Source organism: Cyprinus carpio, chromosome B17, assembly GCF_018340385.1.
Source record: "Cyprinus carpio isolate SPL01 chromosome B17, ASM1834038v1, whole genome shotgun sequence".
Classification (NCBI taxonomy): Eukaryota; Metazoa; Chordata; class Actinopteri; order Cypriniformes; family Cyprinidae; genus Cyprinus; species Cyprinus carpio.
Genome location: NC_056613.1, coordinates 5,221,558 through 5,241,634, shown reverse-complemented (window position 1 = coordinate 5,241,634; position 20,077 = coordinate 5,221,558). Strand labels below are relative to the sequence as shown.

At 32.7% G+C, this 20,077-nt stretch overlaps 1 protein-coding gene across 1 annotated transcript in view; it reads left to right on the top strand.

The window, feature by feature from the left end:
- Window positions 1-20,077, top strand: part of eif2ak4 (eukaryotic translation initiation factor 2 alpha kinase 4) — a 33,127-nt gene that overhangs the window by 11,088 nt on the left and 1,962 nt on the right. The window contains exons 11-28 of the mRNA XM_042743091.1: window positions 1,223-1,377; window positions 2,435-2,862; window positions 2,964-3,036; window positions 4,464-4,553; window positions 4,633-4,755; window positions 5,790-5,894; window positions 6,138-6,201; window positions 6,584-6,663; window positions 7,578-7,679; window positions 8,427-8,477; window positions 10,561-10,797; window positions 12,027-12,102; window positions 12,435-12,556; window positions 13,103-13,152; window positions 13,966-14,134; window positions 16,690-16,806; window positions 18,426-18,491; window positions 18,888-19,061. Of these exons, the coding sequence (XP_042599025.1) occupies window positions 1,223-1,377; window positions 2,435-2,862; window positions 2,964-3,036; window positions 4,464-4,553; window positions 4,633-4,755; window positions 5,790-5,894; window positions 6,138-6,201; window positions 6,584-6,663; window positions 7,578-7,679; window positions 8,427-8,477; window positions 10,561-10,797; window positions 12,027-12,102; window positions 12,435-12,556; window positions 13,103-13,152; window positions 13,966-14,134; window positions 16,690-16,806; window positions 18,426-18,491; window positions 18,888-19,061 (2,282 nt within the window). The remainder of the gene's footprint in view (window positions 1-1,222; window positions 1,378-2,434; window positions 2,863-2,963; window positions 3,037-4,463; window positions 4,554-4,632; window positions 4,756-5,789; window positions 5,895-6,137; window positions 6,202-6,583; window positions 6,664-7,577; window positions 7,680-8,426; window positions 8,478-10,560; window positions 10,798-12,026; window positions 12,103-12,434; window positions 12,557-13,102; window positions 13,153-13,965; window positions 14,135-16,689; window positions 16,807-18,425; window positions 18,492-18,887; window positions 19,062-20,077) is intronic.

Below are 20,077 nucleotides of genomic sequence, written 5' to 3'. Positions count from 1 at the left end.
ATAACCGATATAGGCTTATGTTTTATTTACGTTTTCAATTTTATTCTAAATATTCCCAAACGTGTTAACTATATCATAAAATATCTGCATTCTCAAATATGTCTAAGTATAATAAGTATAATGTTCTTCAGATGATAAAATGCAGTTTTTTGTAATATTACGTACATGAGCTTTAAAGTTAAAATCTGTCTCAGAGACAATTCCTAAATTTTCAGCTGCTTGGCTTGGATTCAGACCTAGTATATTTAATTTAGGGGTCAGTTTCTCTCTCTGCGCTTTTGATCCCATAAGCAAAACTTCAGTATTATCTTGGTTGAGTTGTAAAAAATTTTGTGACATCCAGTCTTTTATGTTTTGGATGCAATTTGCAAGTGAGTCAAGTTGAAGAGGATCATCAACATCAATCAGCTTAACAATGAAAAGAGATACCATGCCTCCTGATAATGTGACCGAAAGGTAACATATGTCCCTGGAGCACAAAAGCAGTCTTAAGTCTCTGGGGTATATTTGTAGCAATAGACAACAATACATTGTATGGGTCAAAATTATACATTTCTCTTTTATGCCAAAAATCATTAGGATATTAAGTAAAAATCATGTTCCATGAAGATATTTAGTAAATCTCCTACTGTAAATATATCAAAACTTAATTTTTGATTAGTAATATGCATTGCTAAGAACTTCATTTGAACAACTTTAAAGATGATTTTCTCAATATTTAGATTTTTTTTGCTCCCTCAGATTCCAGATTTTCAAATAGTTGTATCTCAGACAAATATTGTCCTCCTAACAAACCACACATCAATGGAGAGATTATTTATTCAGCTTTCAGATGATGCATACATCCCAATTTAAAAAAATTTACCCTCATGACTGGTTTCCTGCTCCAAGGTCACATATAAAGATTAAAAAGCAGTGGTCCTAAAATCGATCCCTGAGGGAACCCCACATGATTGAATGCTGGTGAATTTTAGCGGTGACTCATCTGAATGCCTCTGATTGGCTGTTGCATTCATTAGTTTAACAGAATCATGTGCCGCACTGAACGTTCTAATCACGCCGGTGTGATTATATGAAATATAAAAATATTAATCTGCTATTTTTGTCTTTTGGAAGCTGCATTCAAAATTCACTTGGCTCAAAAACCTGCCTGCACATGCCTCTCGGTTTGAATGGGCATGACACATCTCCGTAACGAGTCCCATGTGTGTTTGCTCCTCAGACACGGGCGTTGATTTCGCCTCCACGGTCGTCCCACGCAGTCACCTCCTCAGCGCCCCCTTCAGTACGGAGGTGCCGAAGCAGTTCTCGCGCTACTACAACGAGTTCTCCGAGCTGCAGCTGCTGGGGAAGGGAGCGTTCGGGGCTGTTATAAAGGTCAGACGTCTTCTATCTCTGTGTTTAACAGACTGAGATTCGTTAATAATACTTATACTAATACTGTGCCTGTTTCGTTCGTCTGTGAGATGTGAGAAACCAGCCTTTGGAGCTTGCGAGTCTTAAGTGACAGTATTAGAGCTGCACAATACTGGGAAAAAAACAAAATACATTTGATTTTCTGTGAGATGATTTGAATGGCTCTGTTTGGAAAGAATTCATCTTTGTGATTATAAGGCTGAATATTATAATGTTACATAAATAAAATAAAATGAGTATTTAATATTATTTATAATGTAATTTATAGTTTAGTTATGCATCTGCATATAAAATAAAAATAATTTTGAACTGCGATATTATAAGTCTTTAATGTATAAGGCTATATATATTATGTTAGAATATGCTAATTAGTATTATTATTATGAGAAGGTTTGTGTTGCATTATATATTATATTAATATTGGATTGGATTATAATATTTATAATTTAGTTATGCAGCTGCATAGGACATAAAATAAATTTGAACTGTGATATTATAAATCTTTAACATATAATTTTTATAAAACTTATATCATATTAGAATATGCTAATTAGTATTATTATTATGAGAAGTATTATGTTGCATTATATATTATATGAATATAGCAAAATTGGATAATAATATAATTTATAATTTACTTATGCAACTGCATAGAAAATTAAAATTAATTTTGAACAGCAATATTGTAACTATTTGCATATAAAACCTATTATTATTTTGTATTCTATTCATAAAAAATTAAAAAATTCTAAAATTACTATAAAATTTTATTTTATGCTTAATATAATAGTATAATATTTTTAATTTAAAAATAAAATATTTTATTATAAAATATTTTATTTTTTAAATTAAAAATATGATATTATTATTATTATTATATTAAGTATAAAATAATATTTTATAGTAATTTTTAATAAATATCCTAAAGTAAAAATGCTAATATTTAGTTTGCTGGGAAACCTGTAGGAGAGCAGGATGTTTGGTTTCTAAGTGCTCATAGTTCTGTTCTTTCGTTCAGGTCCAGAATACGCTGGACGGCTGTTATTATGCGGTCAAGCGGATCCAGGTGAACCCGTCCAGCAAACAGTTCCGGCGGATCAAAGGCGAGGTGACGCTGCTGTCTCGACTCAACCACGAGAACATCGTGCGTTATTATAACGCCTGGATCGAGCGGCACGAGACGCCGGTGACCGGAGCCATGACCAGCGACAGCTCGGAGACCGTCAGCAGCCCCGAGCGAGCGCAGCGACCCGCGGCTCCGGAGAGAAACGAGCTGGGACTGATGGACAACATCGAGGACGACGCTCCTCCGCCGGCCCTCGCCAGCTCCGTGGAGTGGAGCACGTCTCTGGAGAGATCCTCCAGCGCCAAATGCAGCGCTGCAGACTCCACCGACGACGAGGAGGACGATGATGAGGAGGGGGATGTCTTCTGTCCCTCCTTCCTGTGAGCTTCTGCTGTTCAGACGCTGTCTGTGATGATGATGATGATGAAGATGATGATGAAGAATGTGTGCATCTCTGACCTGCTTCTGTGTTCCCACGCAGCCCTCCTGACAGCGACTCGGAGAGCGACATCATCTTCGACAACGGAGACGCCAGCAGAGACAGTGTGCTGCAGGTCAGGCCCTTCTGCAGGTGTTACATTACAGATTATCAAGTAGAAAAAATAAATAAATAAAATCTGTGAAATTATTATTTAGTTATGCATCTGCATAGTAAACAAAAATAAATTTGAACTGCGTTATATGATACATTTTTAACATACAAGGCTAATTATTATTATGAGAAGGTTCAGTAAAAATGAAAATATTTAATAACATAATTTGTAATATAGTTGTATATATTTTTTTATTTTTAAAATGTAAATATTTAAAATGTTTTAAATTTTAAAATCAAGTTTTAGTTTTTTTAAATTATTTATTTCAAAGGTCTTTAGATTTTTTTTTCTTTTTATATTTAAAATGTTACTTTATGAAGTAAAAAACTGTTTAATTTATAATTTAGTTATGCTTCTGCATAGAAAACTCCTTAGTATTATATTATATATAAAAAATAAAATGTAAACTAAAGAATTTCAAACATATGACACCTTTTTATTACATTTTTAAATTAAAAATGTTAAACTTTATCAAACAACATTTTGCAATTAATTTTCTAAATTATTTATTCCAAGCATCTGATATATTTTTTATTTTTAAAATGTAAAATGTTTTAAATTTAATTTAATTAATTTTTTTTTCAAAGATCTTTTCATTTTTTATATTTAAAATTTTACTTTATGAAGTAAGAAACAATGTAATTTATTATTCAGTTATGCATCTGCATAGAAAATAAAAATAATTTTTAACTATGATATAAATCTTTAAACTATAAGGTTAAATGTTATTTATTATAATATCATAAATATGTAGTTCATCACATTAATCTTATAGTCAGAAAAATCTGAAAAAAAAAAAAGATAGGAACAGTTTATTGAAACTTTAAATAAAATATTTTAAAATCTGAAAAAAATCCATTTGTGTTTTTTGTTTTGTATCATTTGATCCATCAGGTTTTTTATGGCTAATATAATCTGATACAGTGAGAATATAGAGGGAAAAACTGATTTATTCAGAGACAAAAATATGAATTTGCTGCAGATGCTGATATTAATATGATGAAATTCTGCTGCTTGTATGTAAATCACTGAGATCTTAATAACAGTAGAGCAGATCTAAATATCAGCGGTCGCTCTATATCTGCAGTAATGAGATGAGATGTAAATGATCCAAACATATAATGCAGTGATTGAGAGATGAAGAAATAAAGGCTCCTCAGAAGATGTGAGATGTTCTGGAGGCTTGTGAAGATCATTCCTCCGCTGAGGAACAGTGAAAGTAAAGCTTCTGGAAACAAACGCTCCTCAAAAGATCCTGAGGATCAGATTTGAGACACACTGATTTTTCATCTGGAAACATGACTAATGAAGCCGTTATTATTAGATGTCGTTTCTAAATCACATAAGTATGGGATCAACATATTATAGTTTGTGTTTTCTCCCTGCAGGAGGAGCGCAGCGGCAGGAAAGCAGCAGATCCGCTGGAGAGCTCAGACTCAGAGAAGCCGCTGCTGATCGCGCATTACCTGTACATACAGGTGCGTTCATCATCACTGATGCTCAGTGTGAGGCTGTGCTGCAGCTGAAGCGTGTTTAAGTGTCTTTCTGTCTGTTCAGATGGAATACTGTGAAAAAAGCACTTTGAGAGACACGATCGATCAGGGCTTGTATCTAGACGTCAGCCGCCTCTGGAGGCTCTTCAGGGAGATTCTGGACGGTCTGTCCTACATCCATGAGCAGGTGAACCCACTCTGAAAAACAGGAGGGAGATTCAAGTATTTCAAGCTGTTTTTAAATTTTAGATGTTTGACATTTTTAATATTATTTATTCCAAACATCTCTGATGCTTTTTTATTTTTTACGTTTTTAAATTTAAAAGTTTGATCATTTAAAAAAAAAAAAAAAAAATTATTCCAAATATCTCTGATGCCTTTTGATTTTTTACATTTTTAAATTTAAGTTTGATCATTTAAAAAAAAAAAAAAAAATTATTCCAAATATCTCTGATGCCTTTTGATTTTTTACATTTTTAAATTTAAAAGTTTGATCATTAAAAAAAAATAATAATAATTATTCCAAACATCTCTGATGCTTTTTTATTTTTTACATTTTTAAATTTAAAAGTTTGATCATTTATATAAAAAAAAAAAATTCAAAATATCTCTGATGCCTTTTTATTTTTTACATTTTTAAATTTAAAATGTTTGAAAATGTAATTTTTATTTATTTATTTTAATTCCAAATGTCTCTGATGCCTTTATTTTTTACATTTTTAAATTTGAAATATTTGAAATGTTTAATTTTTTAATTAATTAATTTTTTATTTGTTCAAACATCTCTGATAGCCGTTTTTTTTTTTTTTAACATTTTTTACACTTAAAATGTTTGAAATTTTTACGCTGTCAAAAAATTATTTTTTGTTTCCTCCAAAATCTGATACTCTTTTTTTTTTTTTTAGGTTTTTTTTTTTTTTTTTTTTTTAGCTTTAAATGAAAAGGGTTGAATATTTGTAATTTTTAAATTACATTTTCCAATTTATTTTTTATTAGTCCAAATATCTTTTATACCTTTTACATTTTTTTATTTTTTTTTAAATTAATTATGATTTTTTTTTTTTTTTTTTTTTTTTAATGTATTTATTAAATTTTTTTTAGTTATTTATTTTTACCCCTTTGTTCCTTTCTTCTTCACTTAATTTTGAATTGAAAGGGCTGCACAAATAAATAGTTATCAGCTTATGAGAAAAGACTATGGTATAATGTCTCTCTTAACAGGGAATGATCCACAGAGACCTGAAGCCTGTCAATATCTTCCTGGACTCTCAGGATCACGTGAAGATCGGAGACTTCGGCCTGGCGACCGATCACCCCGCTAATGTGGTACTGCATGCGCTTTATGCATGTTTTATGCACACGAGCATTGCATGCATGTGTTGATAAATAACAGTATGTGTGCCGTAGATTGACACATGAAGCAGTTTTGATCCTTTATATGAGCACCGGACAAATGCATGTTCAGAAAATGCATTCTTCATGAAATTAATGAGAATCATTTCTTGATTGGCAGACTTCACTTGTCTTTTTGGTCATTTGGTTTAATACGGCGTGTTTCATGTGTTTCAGGCCGCAGGTAAACTAGAGGTGGAGGAAAGCAACTCAGGGTTTGTCCCAAAACCAGATCCAACAGGTGAAAAACCCTGATCAGTTACTCTGGCCAGATTTTTGTCTCTCTCATGTTTTTGAATGGCAGCAATAGTGAAGCATAGGCATGTCAAAATAAAAGTCCCAGTGTATTTTGAGGTCTGTTTATAATTAAAAGTCCTGCATTATGCATAAAGTTTTATTTTTATATTTTTAATTTATTTCTGTTTTTCCCCAGTTTATATATTGGTATTTTGGTTACACAAACTGTATGTGGTATTGATATATAAAACAGTCTAAGAAAAAAAAAGATTTTTATTTTGCACCTGAAGTTTCAAAAGAAAAAAAAAGTGACATTTTCTGTAATCAGCATATTTGGGAAACATAATTTTTTTTATTGCTGTACTTTTTTTAACTTGATTTCACAGATAACATGACTGGTATGGTTGGTACGGCTCTTTATGTCGGTCCAGAGGTTCAAGGAAACACTAAAGCCACTTATAACCAGGTATTAAACTACCTTCATCCAGACTGCTGTGTTTTACCCACTTCCTGTGAATAATGATGGTGTTTGTGTGTTTCAGTGTTGTTTTTGTATCATTCTAGTATAATTTTCTGTTTTCATTTTAGTTTTAGTTACAATTTTAGTTGTGTATTTTTGTCATTTTTATGACTTTTTTTTAATAAATGTGACCCAGTTATAAGGGTCAATTTTTTCGAAATTGAGATTTAAACATCATATGAAAGCTGAATGTGGGGTTCCTCAGGGATCGGTTTTAGGACCACTGCTTTTTAATCTTTATATGTGACCCTGGAGCACAAAACCAGTCATACATTATATAGTCATACATTTACATTATAAATAATAATAAATAAGCTTTTCATTGATGTATGGTTTGTTAGAAGGACAATATTTGTCTGAGATACAACTATTTGAAAATCTGGAATCTGAGGGTGTAAAAAAATCTAAATATTGAGAAAATCACCTTTAAATAGTTAAAATGAAGTCCTTAGCAATGCATATTACTAATCAAAAATTAAGTTTTGATTTATTTGCGGTAGGAAATTTACAAAATGTTAATTAAACAATATCCTAACTAAATATCCCAAAAAATAAAAACATAAAAGAAAAAAATAAAATTTTGATCCATACAATGTATTGTTGTCTATTGCTACAAATATACCCCAGAGACTTAAGTTTTGTGCTCCAGGGTCATATTTGTTTATTGGTTTTAGTTCTAATTATTTTAGAACATCAAGTTCAAATGAAAGAGAGAAGTGTTGCCTTGGCAACTAGCTGAAATAAAACATAATTTTTTTAATATGCTATTTTATTTGTTACATTTGTTACAAGTAAGGACAGTGTTTAAATGGTTTTAGTATTAGTTAAGCGTCCTAACCCTGTTATCTGTGTCTCTGTAGAAGGTGGATCTGTTCAGTCTGGGCATCATCTTGTTCGAGATGTCCTACAGACCCATGAGCACGGCGTCTGAACGCATCTTTGTGCTCAGTCAGCTCAGGAAAGTGAGTCCCATCAAGCACCAAAGCACACATCTGTTATTTCACACTGTCTCAGGACTAATGGTGTCTCCAGTCAATTCTTCAAGTTTTACGCTCTAAAGGCACTGTACAAATTAAAGGGGTCATATGATGCTTTTTTTAAAGATAATTATTTTGTGTATTTGGTGTAACAGGATATGTTGACATGCTTTAATGTTCAAAAAACACATTATTTTTCAAATACTGTACATTATTGTAGGTCCTCTATGCCCCGTGTCTCTCAAACGAGTCGCTTTCTACAAAGCCCCTCCTTCTGACAAGCGCAGTCTGCTCTGATTGGCCAGCTGACCCAGTGCATTGTGATTGGCCGAGCACCGCAAGCACTTGTCGGAAATGTAACGCCCCTTTCCATAATTGAAACACAGAAAAGAAACACAGCGTCTCCCTGGCATGACTGCTTCAACACTAACTGTGTTACTGAAACCACGCCTTCGTTCTTTGCGTGAACATTTGGGTGGCATTACGCAAATATCTCCACATAGTGACGTAGAGATGTATCATCATGTGACCCCTTTAATTCTTTGCAATTAGCCTCTGTGAGCAAAAGAGACTTCATTCAATAATATTGATAACATTTAAATTATTCCTTACTTTTGACTGGTAGTATAAATACGCTTTCCATGCAGTGCCAGTGTGATCTAATAAAAACAAATGTTTTTTGCAAATGTCATCTTATCACTCTTTCCGAACGCATCTGTGTTTGTCTTTCAGGAGTCGATTAATTTCCCTGAAGACTTTAACGAGAACGACAGTGAAAGGCAGGTGAGTTTGAAACGTCCATATCTGTGACCCTGGACCACAAAACCGCTGATAAATAAGCTTTCCATTGATGTATCAAGGCCGTTTTTCTGTGATATTGATTTTATACAAGAAGTTAATATGAAAAGACTTACGTTTTAGACACTATATTGCCTGTTTTTGCTCTATTTCTCCAACAAAAACAATTCCAAACACAGTCACTGCACTGTTTTGCGTCTCTGAGCAACATTAGGACGTTCGTTCCTGAATGAATCATTCGTTAAATGATTCGGTTCAATCGCAGTGACTCACTTACTAACAGTGACTTGCTGCCACCCTAATTTCACATTTAAAGTTTCAAATATTTCATATATCAGTATTCAACGTTTTATGTTTACAATATTAAAATATTATTTATGCATGTGTAACTGCAGGTTAAATGCGTTCATGTCCTGCATTAATCGGTGTATAAATGCCATTTCAGATGCAGCTTCTGTGTTTCCTCTGCATTGCAAAGATGAATTTTGTTGATTGATACTTTCATTTGCTTGATAACAGCACAAATGTCTTATTAAAATTGACTGATTAAATATAAGAATTTGATTCAAATGAATAATGCACACTTTTAGAAAAAATGGCTTTAAGGTAAAAATGACGATAAAAGGTAAAAATCTATTTAAACTTATTGGGAAAGAACTGACCGCCACACAGAATATGAAGAATATAAAACATTTTAGGAGTCAGCTGTCCACTGCAGTCCTCAAGATATCAGCACAGTAACACTCAGTCAAATTATTGTTATTGATAAAATCCTAGAAAGTATCGGGATGTATTTTTTTGTCAATATCTCACACCCATAGCTGTTCTGTGCAACTGGCTGAATGTAAAAACATCTCATACAGCATCCTAGCCTTCACCAAAGAAGAGATTAACTTTAGGTTGTTTACAAAAGAAATCTGTCAGTGTTCTTATCATTTTTTTTCTTTTTTAATTTCTTTCTTTTTCTTGCGGTAGTTAGAGGAAAGCAGTGACTGGGTGATTGACAGCTAATATTAACCAATCTAAAATCTGCATTAAAGTTAAGAATGTAAAGATAAAATCTTTTAACATATAATTTGTAGTTGTGATGCTCCTAAATTTTTGATGAGTGCTCCTAACTTCTTGACGTTGGGAGCACCAGTGCTACTAAGTAAAAAAGTTCATTTCGAGCCCGGTGTATGTTTTGGTAGGATCGGACAATATTTTAAAATCTGGAATCTGAGGGTGCAAAAAAATCTAAATATTGAGAAAATCATCTTTAAAGTTGTTCAAATGAAGTTCTTAGCAATGCATATTACTAATCAAAAATTAAGTTTTGATATATTTATGATAGTAAATTTTGGAACATGATCTTTACTTAATATCCTAATGATTTTTGGCATAAAAGAGAAATGTATAATTTTGACCCATACAATGTATTGTTGGCTATTGCTACAAATATACCTGTGCTACTTATTGGAGCCCAACCGATATGGATTTTTTGGGGGCCGATACCGATATTAGGGAGTAAAAAAAAAGACTGATACCGATATATCGGCCGATATTCTTCATGTGTAGTCTATATTATAGTACAGTATAGTCAATTTCCCATTCGTATGTCCAAACTTTTGACTTGTACTGTATATAGAATACAGAATATAGCCTGCATGAACTTATTATAAATAACTTAACAGAAATAGAACAAAATATATATAGCTTCAATTAAGAAATTAAACAAGAGAACTGTGTAGGGCGAGCAAGCTACTGCAGGTTTATGCAGGAAGCACAGCTTTTCCAAATATAAACATATGACATTAATAAATAATAATAATTAATAATATTTTTTTTTCATCGACTATGTGTTGTGTATTTTCTTATTAATCAAATTAACATGCAGAACATTTGTATTTAAATCGTCTTTTTGCAGTTTGATATTCACAGACACAGTCTATAAAGATAAATGTACTGACCTGTTTTTTTTTTATTTATTCATCAGAAATAAAACAAATTCCAAAAACTTTGTGTCAGCATGTCATAGATAGAGCGCGGCGTAAGTCTACTGCATCACGTATTGTGTTCTCTTTGACAGAGGAAGGTGATCTGCTGGCTGCTGACTCATGATCCGGCGCTGCGGCCGACGGCGGTGGAGCTTCTGAAGAGTGATCTGCTTCCTCCGCCGCAGATGGAGGAGTCCGAGCTGCACGAGGTGCTGCAGCACACTATGGCCAACGTCAGCGGAAAGGCCTACCGCACCATGGTCAACCAGCTCTTCTCCCAGAACATCTCACCCGTCATGGACTTCACTTACGACACCGACATTCACAAGGTAGAAGAAGAGCTCAGAACACTCTCCGGGGTTCACAGAACCGATAAAATACACGTTTATATGAGCAGCGATCGAGACTGTTGTACTGTGTCCTGCTGCTTTTACATCATCCAATAGAATTTGAGGGCCTACGTGATGAAGTCATTTTAGAGCAAATTGTAACAAATGATAGTTGTGTCACAATGTATCACAATCGAAACAAATCACAACATGCATAAATCAAATTGTAACAAACATAAGTGCATTGTTACAACCTTAAAGACTGATTATGAAGAGAAACTTAATTTAGAATAAAGTCACTGATGAAGTATAAATTAGCAACATTAATTAAAGGAAGCGGAAATGCATTAAAATATCTTAAAGCTCAAAATTTCTACATTAAATTTAAAAGTTTTAAAGTATAAAAAAGGGTATTCAATTTATATAATTTCTTTCTAAAATTTTAAATGATTTAAGTATGGTTTTCACAATAAAAATTACCCCAAAAGCTGTCATGAAATAAAATAAAGTTAAATTGAAATAAAAGAATTCCATTTTCTTTCAGCTAGTTCTCATTTTCATTTAATTTTCATTAACTTGATGTACTAAAATAACTAAAACTGAAGAAAAAAACTATATAGACATGCTTAAAAATAAAATGAACGAATAAATGACAAAAACATAAATTATTAAAACTTCAACTGAAATGAAAATGAAAATGGAAAACACAGAAATATAAATATAAATAAAAACTGTATTAGTATCTCAGTGAAACTATTAAAGCAAAAAAACAATTATTTTTGTCTTGTCTTCTAATATAAATATCTACAAATTATTGAATCAATATGAATTTACTGTACAAGTAAAATTACTTAAGATACGTATTTTCTGTAAAAAAAAAAAAAAAAAAAAAAAAAAAAAAATTTTAGTTTTTCCTTAAAACAAGCAACGTTTAGCCTTTGAATTAAAATAAAAATAATCTTGTTTAAACCAAAAACTAACAAAATTTTTCTAACCCCACTGGCAGATATTTTTTTTTTTAGATAATTTTTTTTTTTTTTTTTTTTTTTAGTAAACAAGACTTAATCTCTTAAATCACTTTACCTGTCAAGTAAATGTATCTTGATTCAAGAATGTTTAGATATTTATACTAGAATACTAGAAATGACCAGCAGGTGGCGCTGTGCTGTTATTTATCCTCTTCCTGTGTGCGATCTGTCAGTGACTCTGTCTCCTGTGTATGTCTGCAGGGCAGCTTTAATTTCAACACTGCTAAGCTCCAGCAGTACGTGTACGAGACGGTCACCAGGATCTTCAGACGACACGGAGAGACGCACGGCATTCTGGGTCATGTTTCAGCTCTCATACTTCCTGTTCGTCTGCATCACCAGCCGATGCTGGAGCAGGAATTACGATTTGCATTAAAAATAGGATGTTACAGAAGACATAAAAGCAATAAAACATCTTATAAAGTGGCCTTCTCTGTGTGTAGTTTTCTGGGAACACTGCTGAGTAATGAGTTAAATGAATCAGTGACTCTATGAACTGATTCACTGATTCAGTTCATTCATCACCTGTTTGCATCTGTGTTCATGGAAAGGAACTTTCTGAAGGATCTCATGTGTTGTCGTGATGATGTTGATGTCTGTGTGTCTCAGGTGCGGTTCGGCTGCAGACGCCGCTGCTCTTGCCCAGGAACAGACGTCTGTATGAAGGATGTGACACGGCCTGTTTTATGGATCACAGCGGCATGCTGGTCTCTCTGCCGTACGATCTGAGAGTGAGATGAATCATTCCTGTTCTCACTGAACTAATGAACGAGTCAGAATACGAAGACATGTGGTAATATACATAAATGTGACCCTGGAGCACAAAACCAGTCATAAGGGTCCATTTTTTTTTAAATTGAGATTTATGCATTGTGAAAGCTGAATAAATAATCTCTCCACTGATGTGTGGTTTGTTAGGAGGACAATATTTGTCTGAGATACAACTATTTGAAAATCTGGAATCTGAGGGAGCAAAAAAATCTAAATATTGAGAAAATCATCTTTAAAGTTGTTCAAATGAAGTTCTGAGCAATGCATATTACTAATCAAAAATTAAGTTTTAATATATTTACAGTAGGAGATTTACAAAATATCTTCATGGAACATGATCTTTACTTAATATCCTAATGATTTTTGACATAAAAGAGAAATGTATAATTGTGACTCTATTGCTACAAATATACCTGTGCTACTGATGACTGCTTCTGTGCTGCAGGGACACAGATATGGTCTAAATTGTATTTCAGTGTATTTTCTGTCGTCTTGTCTCTCTTCAGATGGCGTTTGCCAGATTTGTGGCCAGAAACAACATTTCACATCTCAAAAGGTACTTTGTATTTAGTGCATTATTTTCAGACATTTCATACCCCGAAAAAAAACCTCTGTAGTTCCCATATTTTGCCCTGTTTTTTTTTTTTTTTGTGTATAGTATGTAGTAGATTCATTATAATGTACGCTATTGATCAAAAGTGTTTGAAAGATGTCTTTTCGGTGCATTTATTTGATCGAAAATACAGTAAAAACTGAAATATTATTATGATTTTAAATAGCTGTTTTCTGTGTAAAATTTAATTTATTGCTCTGTATTTTCAGAATCATTCCTCCAGTCTTCAGTGTCACATGATCTTCAGAAATCATTCTAATATGCTGATTTGCTGCTCAAGAAACATTTCTGATTATTATCAATGTTGAACACAGTTGTGCTGCACAATATTTTTTTTTAAGAAATGTTATTCATCAAAAGTGACAGTAAAGACATTTATAATACTACAAAAGATTTCTATTTCAAATAAATGCTGTTCTTTTCAACTTTCTATTCATCTGTGAATCCTGAAAAATAAAATGAATCACGGTTTCCACAAAAATATTGTGCAGCACAACTGTGTTCAACATTGATAATAATCAGAAATGTTTCTTGAGCAGCAAATCATCATATTAGAATGATTTCTGAAGATCATGTGACACTGAAGACTGGAGTAATGATGCTGAAAATACAGCTGCACATCACAGAAATAAATTACAGTTTAACACATATTCACACAGAAAACAGCTGATTTAAATTCTAATAATATTTCACTATTTTTACTGTATTTTTTTTTATCAAATAAATGCATGTATACTGATGTGTTTGTTTCTGCAGGTACAGTATCGAGCGCGTCTACCGGCCGAGGAAGCTGGACCGAGCTCATCCCAGAGAGCTGCTGGAGTGTGCCTTCGACATCGTGATTCCCATCAGCAACAGTCTCCTGCCGGACGCCGAGGCCATTTACGCCGTCTCCGAGGTGGTGCAGGAGTTCAGCGCGCTGCAGGTACCACATCACTTCACCACCACACCATTAGAAAATATCCATATCTCCATTTTAATCCATTCTCATGTTTATGAGACGATATTGATTCTTAAATCCCAAGAATTGATCAGTCGAGCCTGTTTTGAGCTAATAGATGGCACCTCCCATCCAATAAATCACACTAAGCTTTGTGCTTTGATACTTTTAATATGAAACAAAGTATCAGATTTCAAACTCTGTGCATTGTATTGACGTATTCAAACAATAAATGCTGTTTAATCTGTGACAGATCGCTGTAGCACCTCAGTGAACTGATCATCTCCTTCACTTTATTACTAGTTATAGCACAAAATAAACATGACTAAACATCCGAAGGTAAGTTAGAATAAAGAGTACAACTTAATCCATATCTGGTCTCATGTAATCACTCAATCAGTGTTTCAGTCGCGCAAAGACGTCAATATAACGGCTTGTAAACAATGTCACGTAACGTCACATTTACCTCAGAAACAAAAACACATTCGGTGACCATAAACTCAAACTGTAGAGAAGAGTATTTTTGCTAAATATATGCACCGTTTTATATATTCATTATAATTTTTACTGTTTTCAATGTTTCATTTATATTTTTTGTGACAGCCACCATTTAAAGGAGCCATGTGTAATGTCTGGCAAAAAAATCAAGTCATACTCCACATTCCATACCAGATGGGGGCAGTATGCCTCAATAAAGTGAATTGGTCTACTCTAGAGTAACAAACGAGAAACGGCATAGTCTCTATGCTCCGCCCCTACCTTCACAACAACCCTAGAGCCATAGCAGAAGCCTAAAGGACGTTTTGCCTCCAGAGGAACGTTGGGTGATGTCAAGTGATTTTAAAACATCTTCAAGCTACTCCCCTTCACCTTTACCAGTGAATATGTTCATATTCGTTTTGTTCATATTACATTTTGAATTGTATATACACATTATATGAATTAAATTAATTTGACAGACAGCATTCTGTCAACATCAGACAGCTGATGTTGACCAAGCTAGCGCCAACCAACGTAACCAGAGCTGCCAACTCTCAAGCATTCACCGTGAGACACATGCAATTGACTCTTTTCACACGCTTTCAAAAACTGGACCGCTCTGAATATAGTGAGTGAGTGCGCGCGCGGCCGGGGGCGCTCTCTCTCTCTCTCTCTCTCTCTCTCTCTCTCGGGTTCATTATCATTGAAGACATTTCAAAGCTTCTTAGGTAATGTTACATTTTAGCATCAGCTTGGTAGAGACGGGCTTTGGTAGATAACAGGTGAAAACCGGATCGGATCTGTGGGGTAAGTTATAGTTAGCTTACTATCAAACGCAGCTACGGTTAGCCATCGCTAACATTAGCACGTTTATCGAACAGCCTTCGATACATTTCTATGTTATAACTTCCCGAAAAAAATACGCAAACATATAAAACAAACTTCTAGCGAAATACTAACAGCATCTTACTTACCAATCCAAAAGAAATGTTGCAAGTTCGGAGTCGAACCTCATTTCTTTCAAGTCCATCAGTTGTCTCCAGCGATGGAAAGCAGTGCCGATGTTTACGCTCCTTTTCTTATCGGATTTGATTTGTGATTCCGAGCGCGGTTGTGTCCCTGTAGCGGGTGGTGGTGGTAGGTGTCTCTTGCCAAGGGCTTCAGCCATCCTTCCGCTCTCTTCACTGAACTGAAATGAAGTAGTGGGCTGTACCTTCCACACGATTGACATCAGGTTCCAGTTCGCCCACAAGCCGTGCGAGTTATTCGTGTATTGCAGGTTGGCTGGTGGTTATATTGCCCGCATACCGCCTCCCATGGCCGAAACTGGTATTACGACACCTGTCGGGCCGTGGCTAGTAATGCTAATGCTAATTAAGGTTGATATCTCTGCAGCACTATAACTTGACATTTTTTTAATGACATCGTCGCCCTTATTTCTTCTCATTCTTTTGATGCGTGTAGGTCATTTTTTTTGATATTTTTACCTCAATTTTTACACATGGCACCTTTAAATGTTTATATATAAAAAAAATAAAAAAAAAATCGAATTGAAGTAGAAATCTAACTCTAGCACTCTATTCTAATTCTATTCTTTAAAAAAAAAAAAGAATTTCCACTTTTAGATTTGCACTCTTAACTGCTTATTTTCTTTAAAAAAACAAAACAAACTAACTCTAGCTTCTCTAATCTTATTTTTAATTTTATTATACAATTAAAAAAAGCAAAAAAGGCCTGGATAAAAGCGTCTGCTAATGTCTAAATGTAACCTTTATTATGAAAACTTCATTAAGGGTCATTTAAGCAGTTTTAACCTTCGATATTATAATGTATTACCAACTGACTCTCATATATATATTATACAGCGTTAGTTAAGAGAATTTATTTCCTTGAAAGAATGGCACGTGCACCTGATATATATCCAAAATAATTGATATTGAATCGAATCGTAAAATTTGTGTCAAAACTCAGCCCTAGTTATTATCAGTACAGGTGCAGATGTAGAGGGAGGATGTGGTTTAGTCAGGTTCTGGGTGTCTGATGATCCACGTTTGTTTCAGGACAGAAACTACACCATCCACCTGAACCACACGAGTCTGCTGAAGGCCGTTCTTCTGCACAGCGGCGTCCCAGAAGACAAACTCACACAGGCCTCCAACATACTGTGTGACGCCATGGTGATTAATATCAGTTCATATTTATATTAATATTACAATGCATCAATCTGGTGCTTTTGAGAGCGAAATTATGAACATTTTTCCTCAAATCAAATGTCTTTGCATTTGCTTCACCTGGACTTTAAAGCGTTCTCGGACGTCTCTTTAGTTGCGACAGTGTCTCACTCCATTATTTCTTAATTTCCACTTTTATTTTCCTTTAAAAATTGCCTTGCATCTCACATCAGTACACACAAATACACCACATCAATACAATACAGTATAACAAACACCAATGATAACATTCACACTGGTGTTTTTAGGGAGGCAGACTATTTGAATATTGTGATTATAACTATGAATTATTATTTTTGTCATTATTTAATCATTGTCCTTAAGACAGTAATTCCAGAACATTACCATATTACGATAATACTAATATTTCAGTATTATTATTATAATACAACTGTACTGTAAAGTAATAAATTAATATTTTTAAGTGCCATATTTAAAAAAAAAAAAAGTTGCATAGGGTCAAAATTGTTGAGAGAAAAAGCAAACAAGTCAATATTAAATTATTTATTATAATTTTTTTTTAAATATATTAAGTTTTACAGTTGAAATTATTTGTACATTGTAATTTTACATATCATGTTTTTTTTTAAAATGTTTTATTTTATTTGTTTTATTTAAAAATATTTATTTTAATTTCACATTATTATGATTTTGTAAAAAGATTTATTTTATTTGTTTTATTTAAAAATATTTATTTTAATTTCACATTATTATGATTTTGTAAAAAGTTTTATTTTATTTGTTTTATTTAAAAATATTTATTTTAATTTTACATTATTATGATTTTTTTTTAAAGTTTTATTTTGTTTTATTTAAAAATATTTATTTTAATTTTACATTATTATGATTTTTTTTTAAAGTTTTATTTTGTTTTATTTAAAAATATTTATTTTAATTTTACATTATTATGATTTTTTTAAATATTTGTTTATTTAAAAAACATTATTTTTAATTTTACATCATTCTGATTTTAATAATTTTATATACCATATTTTCTGAAAAAACATAACACTTTATTTAAACATTTTATTTTTACTTTTAACATTATAAACACCGTGTATTTTAGTTCCTGTCACTCCACAACAAGTCCTTTACATTTACCAGCATTCACAACAGGAATGAAAAAATAAAAAACACAAATTATAGTGTCATTCATCTTGTATTATAAACACCGAAAGCATGTGAGAAATGCGCTTTATAAATAATCCAGATGCATGTTTTGCATGCTCGACTTCAATTGCATATAAATCTCAGCACATATTATTATCTTTACACTGCTCAAGTCCTCATTTCTTAACTCGCAAGCATTGAAGCCTTGAAAATAGTTTTACAGATGTGTGTAATTGCACTGTAGATGATTAATGTAAACGATGCAGAGAAAACGTGGAAATGAAAGGCACAAAACTGAGCAATAAGAGTCAGAGAGAAGGTGGAAATGATCATGCTTTCAGTGCAAATATAAATGAACACCATGAACAAAATGTGATGTGTGTGAGCGGCCGTGTTCGTTCTGCTCTTACGTAACCTGGAATATATTCCTGTCTCTCTCTCACCTTCACACACAGAGCGAGAAACTGACGAAGCGTGAAGTGGAAGCCAAATTCTGTAACCTGTCCTTGTCCAACAACAGCGTAAGTCACTTCCTCAGATCCTCCACAGCTGGAAACCTTTCTCTGTTAATGCACAGAAGTGTTGGGCAACACGTGAAGCCTTTGTGTGTTCTAATGCTGTTCATAATGCAAACGCAGATTCCTTTTTACATCTGGAATTAGTTGTTTGTGGTGTTTGAATGCATTGTACTTTTTTAAAGGTGTAACAATGAATAGATAAGTATTATAATGTATTATAATAACTGTTGTTGCAGTTATTAATAAGATGCATTATATACACACAAGTATTCTTAATGCATTAATTGTGCCTTGTAATGCACATTACAATGCATCTTATTATATATGTGTATATATGTGTGTGTAAAGGCTTCTGTTGTTCACACGTGACTCAAGCAGGTCTTTTGTTTGAAACATCAGTTGCAGACGCTGTATAAGTTCATCGAGCAGAAGGGCGACCTGCAGGAGCTGCTTCCTCTCATAAACTCTCTCACCAAACAGAAGAGTTCCGCCGTCGCTCAGATGGCCAAACAGGGCCAGAAGGATCTAGAAGAAGTCATGAGCCTCCTCAAGAAACTGGCCGTTAAACTACAGGTGAGGCAGTTCTGTGTTCCTTCATTTAAATGACTGTTAATGACTGGAATAATCTTTTTTTTTTTTTTTTTTTTTTTTAGATTTATTTTTGGCACTTTTTGACTTTTCTTCCTTCCAGGGCTGCACAATTAATCGAAATAAAACCAAAATCACAATTTGTGGCTTTGATTTAATTAAATAAATATATGTGCTGCATGTTTCAGAGTGAAGTAGTTTTTCATCCAGGATTGTTATTTTAACTTGCACTCCAAGAAAAAAAAAAATATATATATTTTAAATAAAATAGGCAGTGAAATGAAGGGAAAAAAATATATAAATAATATATATATATATATATATATATATATATATATATATTTATATTTTGCTATTTCAGGTTTACTTTGTTAAATTACTTTAAATAAAATAGGCAGGTAAATGAAGGAAAAAATATAGATATTCTTTTTGCTATTTCATGTTTACTTTGTTAAAGTGTATTATTTAGTATAGTTAACTAAAACATTTTGTTACTTGAAATAAAATAAATGTTAACTGAAATACAAAAAAAAATTTTTTTTACTACAGCTAGTTGCCAAGTCAAATGTCTCAATTTAATTTAGTTTAATTTCATGTACTAACAATAACTAAAATTAAAACTTGAAATAGAAATTATATTTTTTTAATATTTAAAATATCAATAAAAATTAAAATAGTATCTCAGTGGTACTAAAATAATGATAGTTTAACGTTTTAAAATGAAGAAATTATGACAGCTATATATATATATATATATATATATATATATATATATATATATATATATATATATATATATATATATATATATATATATGGGTCAAAGACGAAAAAGTGTTTAAGCATAAAAAAAAAGTGTAAACTGTTGTAGTTTTTCCCCCAAAAAATGCAAAAAGTTTTCTGTTTTATTTAATTGCAATTTTGTTTTTGTTTTTCTGAGCAAAAAATAAATATCATACATTTTGCCCTGATTTACAGAAGGGACGCACTACAATGTCATT